The sequence below is a fragment of the Gossypium hirsutum genome, chromosome A08 (genome assembly GCF_007990345.1).
Source record: "Gossypium hirsutum isolate 1008001.06 chromosome A08, Gossypium_hirsutum_v2.1, whole genome shotgun sequence".
In the NCBI taxonomy this organism is placed as follows: Eukaryota; Viridiplantae; Streptophyta; class Magnoliopsida; order Malvales; family Malvaceae; genus Gossypium; species Gossypium hirsutum.
Genome location: NC_053431.1, coordinates 122,627,220 through 122,642,369, shown reverse-complemented (window position 1 = coordinate 122,642,369; position 15,150 = coordinate 122,627,220). Strand labels below are relative to the sequence as shown.

Genomic DNA, 15,150 nt, shown 5'->3' with positions numbered 1-15,150 from the left:
ACATCCTCCTTAAACTTTATTTAAAATTACATTTTGATCACTTAATTTTTAAAAATTACATAATAGTTATTAAAATTATCAGATTGTTATATTTTTATCATTTAACTATTAATTGTTATATTTTTATCATTTAACTATTAACTTTCGTTAAAAAAATAATGTTGCACCTTAATTCAAAAGATTAATAGTTGATTTGGTCTTTAAGCTATAATTTAAAAATATTTTGATATTTTTAAAATCTTCTTAACAAAATTTGTAATAAAAAAAAAACTAAGACTAATTTTTTTTTAGAAAATCTATAAAAATAATTAAAAATCATACTTTTTAAAAATATATAAAAATATTTAAATATTTATAAATTTGAAAAAAAATTTAAACTAATGTTTCTTGCTATACTAAATTCCATTTGTTTTTCACCATTGATGAACACCTTCAATCACATCAAAAATTTTATGTTGTTTTACCAAGAAATTGCTTTGCAAATTTTGTTTTGTTTTTTTTCCTCAAAACCCTAGCAAAATACATCTGAATGTAAGATTTGAATTCCACTATTAGACCCATTACTGCTAATCGAGTTTTCAAGGAACGGAATCTAGGCTTGCAACATTGTTTTTATTCTTGAGAAACATAAAAACTTCTACTACCTATCTGTAGGATTTTCCTTATAATCATGAAAAGAAAAAAGAAAAAATTAAGAATGAAGAGGGAAAGAGAGAAGAACAAAATTTTCTATTATATGTCTAGTTGTTTGGTAAGTTTCATTTTTTTTTTAAATTTGAGATTTTTCTTTCAATTATAATATAAAGTACCCTACTTTTCTAAACTATCAATTTTTTTTAACTTCAATTACTAAATTGATTGAGTTTTTGAATAACTTTCAGTTTTGGAATTTTAAAATTTTTTAAATTTTATAATACAACTTACTCTCTTTTTTCTCCAAACCCACCATTTCTTCTCTCAAATTTCAAGTCAAGATTTTACTTTTAGCTATAAATAAAATATATATTATTTTTAATGATCTTGAAAAAGTGGAGTTGACATCAACTTGCAAGAAAAAAGGAGGTTAAAAAAGGCAATTAAAGATGAAAATGAAGAGAGCGTAAAATAATAATGCAAATGAAAAAAAAGAGTGGGATTAAAGTGAATGAATACTTAATGTTCTTTTCTTTTGTGAAAGTTCAAAGACTGTGATTTTTCAAATTAGTTGCACACTTTTTTTTTTCCTTATTGCAATTGATTTTATTTATTTATTTTTAAGAGTTGTTTAATTTTTTTTTACAATTATTGTTAAGAAACTTTTAAAAATATCAAAATGATTTTTAACTATAGCTCAAAGATCGAATTAGCTATTAACCCTTTAAATTAATGTGCAATGTTACTTTTTTTTATGGAAGTTAACAGTCGAGTGATAAAAATGTAATAGTTTGATAACATTAGTGATTATTATGTAACTTTTGAAAGTTAATTGACCGAAATGTAATTCTAAATAAAGTTTAGGAACAATTAGTATAGTTTAACTTTTTTAACTAAGGGGCAAGAAAGGAATTACCCAAGTTAATATCACAAGTTAATCAAATATTAACTTAATTGAGAAAATACTTAAAAATTAAGGTGACACTAGGAGGGCCGAAGGGCCCAACTCCCCTCTCCCAAAAAAAAATCAGTTTTGACCTTTTGAAATTTATAAAATTTAAAATAGTATATGATCAAATTATATTTTGATTTCTCTAAAATGATAAATTTTAAATTTAACTTTTTAAAAAATTTATAAAGACATAAATTATTAAAATGATGAAATCATATTTTACTCCACATAAAAATATACAAACCAAAATCCTCCCAAAAGAATTTCTAACTTCACCTCTGCGTAGAAATCATCTTTTTAAATGGTAATAAATATGAATGTAATGGTGTTTTTAACTTTGACCTAAACAATAAAATATTTTTTTATATAACACCTAAAATTATCTATAACACATTCTAACTTCTAAATATAAGGATAAACATATTTTACCGCATTCAAACTCACATCTTATTGTACTGGCAGCAATGTTAATGCCAACCGAATTAAGACTCAGTTGAAAAATAAATTGAGTATTTAATTGTTTTTATTTTAATATAGGCAAACATGAAAACCTTTTAACTCTAATTATGTGGGAAAAATTTAGGGTAAACTACACTATTAGTAACTCAACTATTAACATGTTTCTATTTTGGTCATTAAACTATAAACATTTTTAATTAATTCTATTTTGGTCACTGTCCATCGAAAATGATAATATGACTTTTTTAATTGGTATAATAACACATTTAATCTTCAATATTTATATGTTCTACTTATTTATTCCAATTCTAAATAATTTAATAGTTTTTAAACCTATCTTTTCCATAAATCAGAAGTGCAATTTATAGGTAAATTCTAGAGTCTAATAGACCTTGCTGCCTAGAAAAATTGAGAGTTTACAAGTCAAAATGAAAATATAGGAACAAAAGTCAACTACAAATCAAAATAATAAAAAAATAATAATTTTGAACTAATTTCTTTTGACTTATTTCTTGTTATTTTTTTGCAATATATGATCTTAAATTTTAATTCTAAATTGAAATTTATAAAAAGTAAATAAACTATTGCGTAATCAGCCGTACAATTTGGTATATGACATTCATATGAAGTTTATTTGAATTAAAATTTTAAGAAGTTCAAAGATGGATCGGGGAACACTAAATATGTCTTTGGTTTTCACTGTCAAAAGATAGAGCTGGGCGACTTGGTCAAATTATATAAAATCTTTAATATTAATATTTTTATTATTCCTTTTCTCCATAAAAATATTCAAAATAATTTTATGATCCAAATTGAAATATTTTTATTGGTGGTGACTTTCTCAATAAATTAACTTCTACTTTGAAAGCTGATTAAACTATTCACTTATCTTTATTTATTTTGATTTTATTTGCCAAACAGAATGTCAAAAAAAAGAATGCTTCCTTCCACATACTTGTCTTTTTTTCCTCCTAGAATCTAATTCTTCTTCTTTTATTTTATTTCCATTTTATATTTTTACCCTATAATATTTTTTAACTATATAATATTTAGAATTATTTATAATTCTTTCTCAACCCATAAATAAAAAAATAATATATTTCAACACATTTAAACCTACGTCCTCCTGTATTGATAATGATACACACATTAATCGACGATCTTCGATAAAAGAAAATAAAATCTTAGAGGAAAATAATAATAATAATAAGCTAATTAATTAAAGAAATAAAAAGATAGTTTTCATTATTCAAATATAAGCATAGACATTGAAGATCCATTGGCTGCTCAAAGCAAAGCTAAGTCAAGCTGTGGATAAAAAGAAATCAGACCTTTTCCTTTAATAAATCAATAAGAAATTCATCTTTTATCTTAAACAAACTTTCAATATTGCTTACTTCATATCTAATTTTTATAACAAAATATCGATTATCGATTCACATCGATATTTTTATCAGTGTAGGAGAAGATAAGTTCGAATGCGTTGAAACGCATTATAAGATTGAAGAGAGAGGCTACAGATAATTTTAGGTATTGTATAAAAAAAGAAGAAACAAATATGATAAAAAATTATAAAGAAATTAATATTCTAAAAATTTTATGGTAAATCAATTTAGGTTAATATACCATTAAATTAATTTTTATTTTTTCTTTATTATATATTAAATGATATAATGTCACAAATTAATTTAACACCAATTTAAAAATTACTTTTAAAAATATATTTTCAGACTAAAAATTACATAAAATATTTTTTAAACACATTATAAAATTAAAAAAAGGCTTGTTAAATTTATTGAAAATCAAAATACTGGAATGATCTTAAGTAAAGAATCTCCCTTTTTTAATATTCAAATCTCATCTAATACCACTAATAAACAGGATGCCCAAAAACTATTACTAAATTATTGAATTAACAAAAGAACTCGAATCTTCTAGAAGATCACATTTCTCCTCTAACGTAGCTACTCATATCATGCCACCTCATCTAAGTAAAATCAATCGTAGCCGTTGGATTGAAAAGTATTAAAAGCTATTTTTTGACTTTATTTAATGTGTACTCTATTATTGAGAGAGGTTACTATAAAGAAAACCAACTATTGCTTTCCAGTTTCCACCACTACTTTAAAAGTTGGTTCAACAGTTTTATGAAAATATTGACTCTTCCTAGTTTTTTACATTAGGACCCTGATAGAATTAAATATTTTCTATTTTTTTAATTATTAAAAGGGTAAGTTATACATATAGTCACCTAATTATTAAAAATTATCATTTTAGGTACCCAAAATAAAAAATTTACAATTTAAACACCCATGTTATATAGCTCTGTTCTTTTTTTGTTTCTGTTAAAATCACAAATAGAAAACTGACATGAACAGTTAAAAAATCAGTATAATAACAAATTTAGCTCTCAATTTTTACGTATCATATCAATTTAATCATAATTTTAAAAAATTAACCTTCAAATTTTACAAATAATCTCAATTTGATCCTAATTTTAAATTTTACACGACAAACCCCATGTCTTCAATTAGCCATGATCTTGAACTTTTTCTTTCCACATCTATTTCAATTTTATTCTTCAATGCCTTGTAAGACATATTAGGATTAATTATATGTTTCTGTAATGGCCCAAATTTGAGGTTATCGGAACAGTGGTTTCGGGACCACAAATCCGATGAGAAAAATTTTATTTTTCTTATATTTTTATGGTCTACAATTTCACAAAATGATTTCGTGAAAATTTCGACGTTTGGGCACTCAATTTAGTCAAAAGGACTAAATTGTAAAAAGTGCAAAAGTTAAGTTCTACATGTTAGAGGTGTCCAATTGTTATGAAACTTTAAATTGGAGGTCCTTATATGGTAATTATACCATTGGTAACTTGGTAGACAAAAATGGACATGAGATAAGTGAAATAGAAAATTTTTAAGTTAGGGGCAATTTGGTAATCTAGTAATTAAAATGAATTAAAAGGGAAAAAGATGGCAAAAATCATCATCTTCTTCATTAGGACGAAATCAGCAAGGGGGGAAGCCATAGTTAGGGTTTTCAAGCTTCCAAGCTCCATAATCAAGAAGTACGAAACTCGAGGTTAGACAAAGGGAAGAATAAAGTTGAAGACTAAGTTGGTGAATTTGGCTATAATTGGTACCGAGGTAAGTTTACGGTAAATAAATGCAATATTTCAATATTTATTATCAATGCTGTTATTTTCCAGCAACTATGAATTTATTTTATGAATTTATTTGATGATGATCTAAGCATGAAATGATAGAAAATTAAAATTAAAAAGTCCCGTTGATACATAAGGATGGTACTGGATACGAATGTCATGACATTTGGGTAAAGAGGTCCCATGTAAGACCATGTCTGGGACATGGCATTGGCACCGAGATGAGAGGTCCCATGTAAGACCATGTCTGAGACATGGCATTGGCACCGAGATGAGAGGTCCCATGTAAGACCACGTCTGGGACATGGCGTTGGCACCGAGATGAGAGGTCCCCTATAAGACCATGTCTGGGACATGGCATGGGCACCAACATGAGAACATCCCATGTAAGACCATGTCTGGGACATGGCTTTGGCATGTTATTATCAGAAGAGACCAGAGTATCCTTATTATTCCAATGTAGCTCAACGGGCTTGTAAATGAATCATGTTCATGAAAGTTCAGTTTAAAGCATAAATGGCAAGCTCAGGTAAGTTGTGAGACTTAAGAACTTATTATACTATCAATTGATGTTCAACGATGCAGCAAGGATTGAGTAAGTTATGCACACAAGTATTCTAAGTAAACAAGTAAGAGAACTAGTATGAGATTAACTAAAGAGTAAACTAGAGATATAGACATTGAGTTTAATTATTTAAGTTAAATATTGTTATTTAATTGCTAGTAAACTTACTAAGCTTTATGCTTACTTCTTTTATTTCTCTTTCTCTTATAGTATTGCAAAGCTACTTCAAGGATCCTAAAGAAGTCGGAGATCGTCCACACTATCAACTACAACTGCTCGTATTTTATATCGAAACACGTTTGAGTTATGGCATGTATAAGGATTTAGTTATTTTGTATGTTTGTAATGATGATTTTGCTAATGAGTGATGTGTAAGTATTTGATGATGTATGGTCATTAAAATGGTTAAGGATGAAGGTGTTTGTTGTTATGAAAGATTAGGTGATAAATTATGCATGGAAATCATGAAAGGATAAAATTTTGCAAAGAAACAGAATTCAGGCAGCACAGTGACGTGAATTTGAAAAATCACCCAAGATAGTATAAAATGAATTAGAGGGTGAATGATATATGGAATTAAATCTTGTTGAGTCTATTTTCATGGAAAAATAACGGTGTAGAAAAAGTAAATTTATATTTTAAGATATGTGAATTTTAGTAAGATAGGGTCAGAACTGTTTTTGGAGTCCCCTGTTCTGAGTTTAGAAAATAATTACAAATTGTACAAAAATGGTTATGAGTTGAAATTTACATGCTTAGATTACTTAATGAGTCTATTTTCTGTAGAAACAAGTAAGAACTTCATATGAAAATCCTACAGTGAGAAAACTTATTTTTAGTAACAAGAGGTCAGAATAGTCGAATGGTGAAACAGGGGAGACTTTAACTAATAAACTGTACTAATTGGCTGAACCAAAAATTCTAAAAATTTTATGGTGAGTAGATATATGAGTCTAGTTTCAGGGAAAATTTACGGAATTAAATTTCGAGTTCTGTAGCTCAAGTTATAATTAATTTAGTAACTGCTGCGCGATTGGACAGATTTGCTGTAAATAGTGAAATAAATTTTCAAACCTAGTTTTTATGCTCCGAATTGGTAAGATAAGCTAAGTAATGCCTCGTGCCCGACTCCGGAAACGGTCTCGGGTAAGGGGTGTTACAGTTTCTTTGAACCCTTTTTTAGAATTAGTATCAAAATGAGATTATTTGTAGATTTTGAGGGTTAATTTTTTAAAATTATGATTAAATTGATATAATATATAAAAGTTAATGGCTAAATTTATTATTATACTGATTTTTTAACTACCACATTGGCTTGCCGTTTGTGATTTTAGCAGGGTGACCAAAATGATCTAACTATATAATGTAGGTACTTAAACTTAAAACTTTTTTATTTTAGGTGCCTAAAATAATTTTTTTATAGTTAAATTACTATTTATATAATTTACTCTTATTAAAATTTAATTTTAGTTAATTTATACATAATGGTTTAATCAGTTTGGTATCGCTTGCTTTGTCTAAATTTCTAATGGACAATTAATTTTTAACTTTTTTTTAAACAAAAAATATCATTATCCATAAATATAAAATGTACTAACATCAACTACCCAAAAAGCTTTGAATACTTTAATTAATGTGAAAACAGAAGTTTGGTTAGCTAGGAAGTAATTAAAGCATGTTCCTAACATACAATCATTCATGATTGTGATTATATATTAATACATTTAAATTCGTTATATTTCACTGATTTCATATATATGATTATACAATAAATCATTTGAGAAGTGCCCACAAATGCCTTTCATTCATTATTGATAGGCTAACCACTAGAGGATTAGTAACTCACAATGCTTGATTCCAATTAATTTCCTATTCTCCCTAAAAAGATTTTGATAGACCAACCCTAAATTAGTTAATATTTTTTTGAAAAGGTCTCGCCCATCATTTCTTAAATGTACTTATTATTTTATTGAGAATGTGATAATTAGGTCACCAAATTCTACTTGAACTTAACAACTTTTCATCACAACTCGAATGAATGACATAATAAGTTCCATCATAGATAAGCATTCCATAATGATGATATCATCTTTAAGCACAAAATCTATACTATATTACCTCTCGGCTCAATGAAGAGGGGATCAAGCATCAAAACATTCACAACCTCCTTAGCCTTCTTTTTTATACTCCAAACCTCTTTACTTACATTACTCCTCCAGCTCTTCACTTAACAAAAATAAATACCATCACATCCTCTTCATTTCCTCTAGTTGATATCCTTCATCAACAATGAATGATATTTAACTAAATAACATTTGGTCCAACATTTAAAAAAAAAAAAACCTTAAAATTTCAAACACGTTTATCAAATGGCACGAGTCTTACGTGTAATGTGTAAAACGCTATTTTTTCCATAATTTCTTTTCTATTTGACAAAATTAAACCTTGCCAGACACGCAATTAATTTAACTTGGTACAGTATCTATTGAATGGATTTTAAGTTCCTATGGAATAATTAATTTATTACGGTTTTTTATTATCTAGGAATTATCATTATTATTATGCAGTTGTCAGATCTTACGTCACCAATTATACAAAAAAGTCTCCTCTTTGTTTGGAAACTTCTTTTATTTTTATTTTCAAAAAAACAAAATTTTTCATGAAAATCGAATTTCAACAAAGTAATTAAAAATCAAAGTAAACAACCTATCACCGTCGTGTAATTTATATGTTGAAAAATACTTATTTAAAAATGTAGATTTTTTATTTAATTTTATCAATTTAGGCATTTTGAAGAGAAAAAAGAAAATGCGTCCTACAAGACTCGTATTTCACTAAAAATGAATAATTTAGCTCTTTTGATCAAATGGTCAAAAGTTAATGCATTTATCTTTACGTCACATTTGTATTTTTTATTTCATGTTGTTTCAAGTTTTTTTTTAATTAAATTTTTAATGCACTAGCTTTTTTTTTGTTAAATGGTTAGATAATTGTGATTTTATTTTTGAGTCTTAAGTTCAGTTCCTCTTATAAATATTTTAATATGTATTTTTTATTTCATGTTGTTTCAAGCTTTTTTTTAAATTTATTTTTAATCAATGTTTATAATTAATAAATATGTTGTTTTTAAGTTTTTTATTTTTAATTCATATTTTTAATTAATAACTATTTTGTTTATAAAATCAAATAATTATTGTAAATATCATTATTTTTAGTAAATATAGTTTTTATATGTATATTATTTATTTTTCAATCAATATCACGAGTGTATTAAATTGACATATTATATATTTTTGTATGTGTATTTGAAATATTTCACATATGAACATAGTGATATTTGAAATATTTTACATATTTAAAATAATTATTTGATTTTATAATATTAAAAATCACCATACTCCAATAATATAGGTGGAAAAAATAAATATTTGACATATAAATATTATCTATAAAGAAAAATATATCTAAAGAATTAGTTGATATTTTTTAAAAATATTTACATATTTATTATTTGATTTTATAAATAAAAGAGTTATTAATTAAAAATAAAAAACTGAAAACATATATTTATTAATTATAAAATATTTTTTTCGAAATAGCATAGAAAGAAAAAATACATATTAAAATACTTATAGGAGGAATTGAACTTAAGTTTAAAAAATGACATCACGATTATCTAGCCATTTAAGCAAAAAAGTTAATATAAAAAAAATTAATTAAAAATAAAAAAATTTTAAATAACATGAAAAAAATATATATAAATGCAAGTAAGAAAAGAATCAAACCCGAGACTCAAGGCTAAAAATACTAACACTTATCCACCTGAAAAAAAAATTTATTTATTTTTATTGAAAATACTCTTATAAAATGTGTTTTCAACTGATTGAAAGCATATCCTATAAGATATACGTTTTCCTTTTTTCTAAATAGCATAGATTAATAAATTGAAAGTTATTTTTTCAAAAAAGAAAATTCAGCATATTTCCCAATAAATATTAGAACCTTCCTTTCGGACAAAAATGACTTAACCCAAATCCCATGTGGCTCACCTTGTCCGTATTTCAAAGCAAAAAAAGCTTTAAGTCCAACTATTGACCCACGCGCCCCCACTTTCCATCCACCTTGCCTTCTTCGCCTCTCATTTAAAACCCATCAAGCCCTTTTTTCTTCTCACTCTTCTCACCATGTTCTCCACCGCCAAACATGGAATCGTTTTCGTTCTTTTCCTACTCCTTTTCCTCTCTCCGCCTCCCTCCACCGCTCAACCTACCGACCCGAACAACGACCGTTACCCTTACGCCCGTTTCACCCCTTCCATGGCTATCATCGTGGTTGTCTTGATTTCCGCTTTGTTCTTTATGGGTTTTTTCTCTATTTATCTTCGGAACTGCTCCGAAGCCAACGCCAACGGAAGCGTCGTCCGCCCTTTCAATGGCGAAACTGGGCGTTCTCGCCGTGGGATGCGTGGGCTTGAGCCGTCTGTGATCGAGACTTTCCCCACCATGGTTTACTCCGAAGTGAAAGTTCATAAGATCGGGAAAGGAGCTTTGGAGTGCGCAGTTTGCTTGAACGAGTTCGAAGATGAGGAAACGCTGCGTTTAATCCCCAAATGCGACCACGTTTTCCACCCTGATTGTATCGACGCTTGGTTGGCTTCTCATACTACCTGCCCCGTTTGTAGAGCTAATCTCGCTCCTCAACCCGGTGACCCTGTGAGCCAACCCGCCGAGTTGGATAACACCACCACCGAGTTGGACCTCGAGGCTCAGAACTACGACGATGACTCAGAACTGGAAGAAGAAAGGAGGATAAATCCTAATAATATTAACTCCGATGCGGAGGCTCAAGTTGCGCCGGAAGTTGAAGTAATTGACTTGAACCGAACTTTAAATAGGAACCGGACACGTGGATCAATATCAAGCAGAACACGTAAGTTCTTTTTCCTGCGATCTCACTCAACCGGGCACTCTTTGGTCCAACCAGGTGAAAACACAGACCGGTTCACTTTGCGGTTACCGGTTGATGTTCGAAAACAGTTAATAAACCGAAAGTTAAATCGAGCAACGAGCTTGGTGTTGCCTAGGGAAAGAAGCTCAAGACGAGGATACCGAACCGGAGAAGACGGTGGTGGAAGTAGTAGAGGAAAGCTTTTTCGATCACTTGACAAATCTGATGGCGGAGTCAAGTCGGACCGGTGGGTGTTTAGTATGACACCACCGTTTTTTAGTAGAGTATCTTCCACGAAGTCGCCAAAGGTAACAGCTAATAATGGCGAAGATGCCTCAAGTTTGCCGGCTGAACCAGCGGGTGACTCAAGCCGTCCTCCGGTTTAATGTTGTTTTCAACAATCTTCATTAAATGCTATAATTAATTTTTCTACTTAAAAGCCACGGCATTTGTGTAGATATGAACCCTATCAATGCAATGCTTATTTAATCATTTTTTATTTATTCAATTTAATTTGGTTTTCACTAGAAATATTTGTAAGATCACAATCGTCCCTAATTTTTATTTTTATTATTTAAATTTTCTTCATTCTAGTAACTAAATTTTGGATCTCTTAGAATTATTTTGAGTTTTAGTCCCTCTATTCTAATTTTATTTCGATTTTAAGTTATTTTATATATAATTACTCGAACGTATTTCTTTAATTAATTAGACTGAAAATGTCAAATAATAAATTGAAAAGAAAAGAGAATATATGTTGTTACTGTTTTTTTTTTTGGTTGCATTTCTAGTTATTTCTACAATAGGAGTGTTGTTGAGAGAGATATGGGTGTGGTTGCTTTCATGTTTGAAAAAAAAGGAAAAATATTTTCAATGTAATCCAATCACTCACCTTATTGTGAATAAGTTTACAAGTGTGTACGGAATCTATCTCAAATCCCCATGTCATTGTATTGCTTGGGAAGAAAGGTTTTGATTCCCAATTTTAATCGATCGGTCTAAATTTATCCAATCAATTTGTTCATGATGCTTGTGCAATGGAGATTTCACCTTCATTTATTCCTTCCATTTCATTATAGCACATTTGTTTGACTCCACTAAGGTGCCATCCTTTTCTTACAACAATTTTCAAAATATTGACATCTTTTTGCAAAAGATAAAAATTTAACTTATTAGAAAATTGGCATTCCAACAAATAATTGTATCATTAATGAATTATTCAAAAATTTTTATTTAAGTCATTGGACTGTTAAAATTGATGTTATATAATTTTTTCTATTTACTAATTGAATACTCTTTTTTCTTACTCTTTTACAATTTAAATTTTTTATGAAACAACTTTAGATGTTACAAATCAAACATTTTTTTCTTTAATCTCAAACACTAATCATCAGATAAATTTGGATTTAGGTCATATTCTTTTACTCGTCGATGGTTACTGATATATCATATTAATTATTAAATCGTTATTTTGTTAGTACATTCAATTGAATGGTTTGTAGTTTAAGACACGTTTCGAATCTTAAATAAAAAATAAAGATAGGGTTAGACGAAGAATAAGATAGTAAGAAAGAAAGTGATGATGCGAAGTTAAATTTGTCTCTGAAATGGAACATAAAAAAAATAAAATAAAAAAGGAGTTCTCTGGAGTTCACCAGAATTTGTGAACATTTAATTATTCAAACAATAATTTGACTTAATATGACATAGTTTGGTCTCTAATCCTCTTTTCACTAATAACTTTTGACTTAGTGTTCACAAATTTCTCAAAATATATAATAATATAATAAAATCGTACTTTTAAATTTATTCTTCTAATAAAATTAAATTACACCAATAATAATAATAATAATAATAAATCGTCTTCACTCGATAAAAAGTTTAACATCGTTATTAAAAGATGAAGATAAAAAATTATAATTAATTTTAGTTGCATTTAAATAAATTGTTAAGTATTTATTAGAAATTCTACTCAATTTTTTTTTATATATTTTTTATGTCATATGTTGGAGGTTTATAATATAGTATTTTTTTTCTTTTTCAAAAGGGAGAGTTACAGCCTTAGTGGGATGTTCACAACATTACAATCAGCTTGCAGCAAAACAGTTACAGAAAATGGAGGTTCTGTAAACACCCTTCTATCCCCTCGGATCATCCGCGCTAATCGTGCCATATCATCAGCTACTTAATTTCTAGATCGCAACATATGGCCAACCCGTATCTCCCGTTGACGTTTGAGTAACAACCTGTTAACCATCGGAATGCAGCTCAACCCACTATCACGCAGCAGCTCCACTGCCTGTAGCGAGTCCATTTCTAGCTGAATCGGTGGGCACCTTTTTTCCCAAACTACCATTAAACCTTCAAATGCCCCCCATAGTTCAGCCACCAAAGCCCGGCAGATTCCAACATCCTTGGTATAGCCCCACAGCTAAACAGCCATGGTGATCACGAGTAAGTCCAGACATTGTATCCAACCGAAGCATCCAAGAACTTGCTTTGTTGTATGTAGAATATTCTATTGCCTAAAATTAGGTATTGGTTTTTCTAGTAAAGAACTTGCATTGGTTTTTGACGTTAAGAAAACTATTGGATTCGTAACAATAGTTATTTTTAGAAAGAGGTTAGAGCAAGAAAATGGCGAAAAATATATATTGGAAATTTTTGTATTGAATCGAGGCAACCGCCGCGGTCATACTTTTCATCTCACCATGTCGTCTGGCGGCAAAAATGGAATTGTTTCCTTTCTTTTTTTCCTTCTTTTCTTCTCTCCGCCGCCCTCCGCTGCTCAACTCACTGACTCGAACATAGGGCATGAGTCTTATGCCCGTTTTACCCCTACCATGGCTATGATCATCGCCGGTTTGGTTGTTGCTTTGTTTTTTATGGGTTTTTTCTCGATTTATTTACGGAACTGCTCTAGATCTGGCGGGAATGGAAGCAGCGTCCGCCCTGTCAACGTCGGAGCCTGGCGTGGCCGTCGTGATGAGATGCGTGGGCTTGAAGCATCTGTGATCGAGACTTTCCCCACCATGGTTTACTCCGAAGTGAAAGTTCATAAGATCGGGAAAGGAGCTTTGGAGTGCGCGGTTTGTTTGAACGAGTTCGAAGATGACGAAACGCTGCGTTTAATCCCCAAATGCGACCACGTTTTCCACGCTGAATGTATCGATCCTTGGTTGGCTTCTCATGTTACATGCCCCGTTTGTAGAGCTAATCTCGCTACTCAACCTGGTGATCCTGTGAGTCAACTCATTGAGTTAGATAATACAGTTATTGAGTTAAACTTCGAGGCTCAAAATAACGACAATGATTTAGAAATAACAGAACTTGGTGATCCTGTGAGCCAACCCATTGAGTTAGATAATACAGTCATCGAGTTAGACCTCGAGGCTCAAAATAACGACAATAATTTAGAAATAAGAGAAGAAAGGGGGGAGAATCAAAATATCAATACTATTACTTCTGACGTGGAGGCTCAAGTCTCCTTAGAGGTTAAAATAATTAACGTGAATCAAATTTTAAATATGAATTACACACGTAAACCCTTTTTCTCACGATCGTACTCGACCGGACACTCTTTAATCCAACCAAGTGAAAACATAGATCGATTTACATTGCAATTACCGATTGATGTTCGAAAACAATTATTAAATCGAGGAAAGAGTTTAGTGTTGCCTAAAGAAAGTTCACTTACTAGAGAAAACAATGATGGAAGTAGTAGATGAAAGCTTTTGACCACTTGGCAAGTTAGACCATAGAACCAAGTTAGACGGACAGGTGTTTCTATGACACCACCGTTTTTTTTTAGTAGGGACTCTTCCATGAATCCACTAAAAATGGCGCCGACTAGTGACAAAGCGGCTTGAAGTTTGCCGATTAAACCCGCGGGTGACTTGAGCCGTCTTCCGATCTAAAATTTTTGTTATTATTACTTTCAACAATTATAATAGTTGATTAACAGTATTGTTAGTTTTTCTAGTTAAAAGGCCGCAACATTTGTGTACCAAATACCAATGCATCTTTTTTATTTGAGCAAATTTTTTTGTTTTTTATTTTTGCTTTTTATTTGATATTAATTTTATTGAAAACCAGAAACTTACCATATTGTGAATAAACATACATTTATGGAATTTATTTAATGGATTTATGCAATAATTCTTAAAAGATATTATACTATTGAATTTAAGATTTAAAGTTTAATCCCAATTTTTTTTAAAAAAAATAACTTTAATAGTTATAAGATTTACGAAATCTAATCTTAATTTTTCCCCTTATAACCATTAGAACAAACAAAAGAAAAAGATTTTCGATATTTAATCCTAATTTTTTCTTTAAAAAAATATTTTTAATGGGTCGATATTATTATTTTTAATTAAATTTTATAATTTTTTTTATAATTTTTTAAAAAAATTAAAA

The 15,150-nt window shown here is 29.3% G+C and overlaps 2 protein-coding genes across 2 annotated transcripts; both read left to right on the top strand.

Moving 5' to 3' along the window:
- Nucleotides 1–9,815: 9,815 nt before the first annotated feature.
- LOC107894500 (E3 ubiquitin-protein ligase ATL6) lies at nucleotides 9,816–11,223 on the top strand. The gene has a single exon (XM_041075120.1). The coding sequence runs from the start codon at nucleotides 9,969–9,971 to the stop codon at nucleotides 11,115–11,117; it is 1,149 nt and encodes a 382-aa protein (XP_040931054.1). The 5' UTR covers nucleotides 9,816–9,968; the 3' UTR covers nucleotides 11,118–11,223.
- Nucleotides 11,224–12,753: 1,530 nt separating this feature from the next.
- Nucleotides 12,754–14,595, top strand: LOC107958149 (E3 ubiquitin-protein ligase ATL31). The gene has a single exon (XM_016893836.2). It carries the CDS (start codon nucleotides 13,173–13,175, stop codon nucleotides 14,457–14,459), a length of 1,287 nt encoding a protein of 428 aa, XP_016749325.2. The 5' UTR covers nucleotides 12,754–13,172; the 3' UTR covers nucleotides 14,460–14,595.
- Nucleotides 14,596–15,150: the final 555 nt, after the last annotated feature.

What these genes read in the sequence shown, in the direction of transcription:
- LOC107894500 (XM_041075120.1), top strand. Translation starts at nt 9,969, where the DNA reads ATGTTCTCCACCGCCAAACATGGAATCGTTTTCGTTCTTTTCCTACTC.
- LOC107958149 (XM_016893836.2), top strand. Translation starts at nt 13,173, where the DNA reads ATGGTGATCACGAGTAAGTCCAGACATTGTATCCAACCGAAGCATCCA.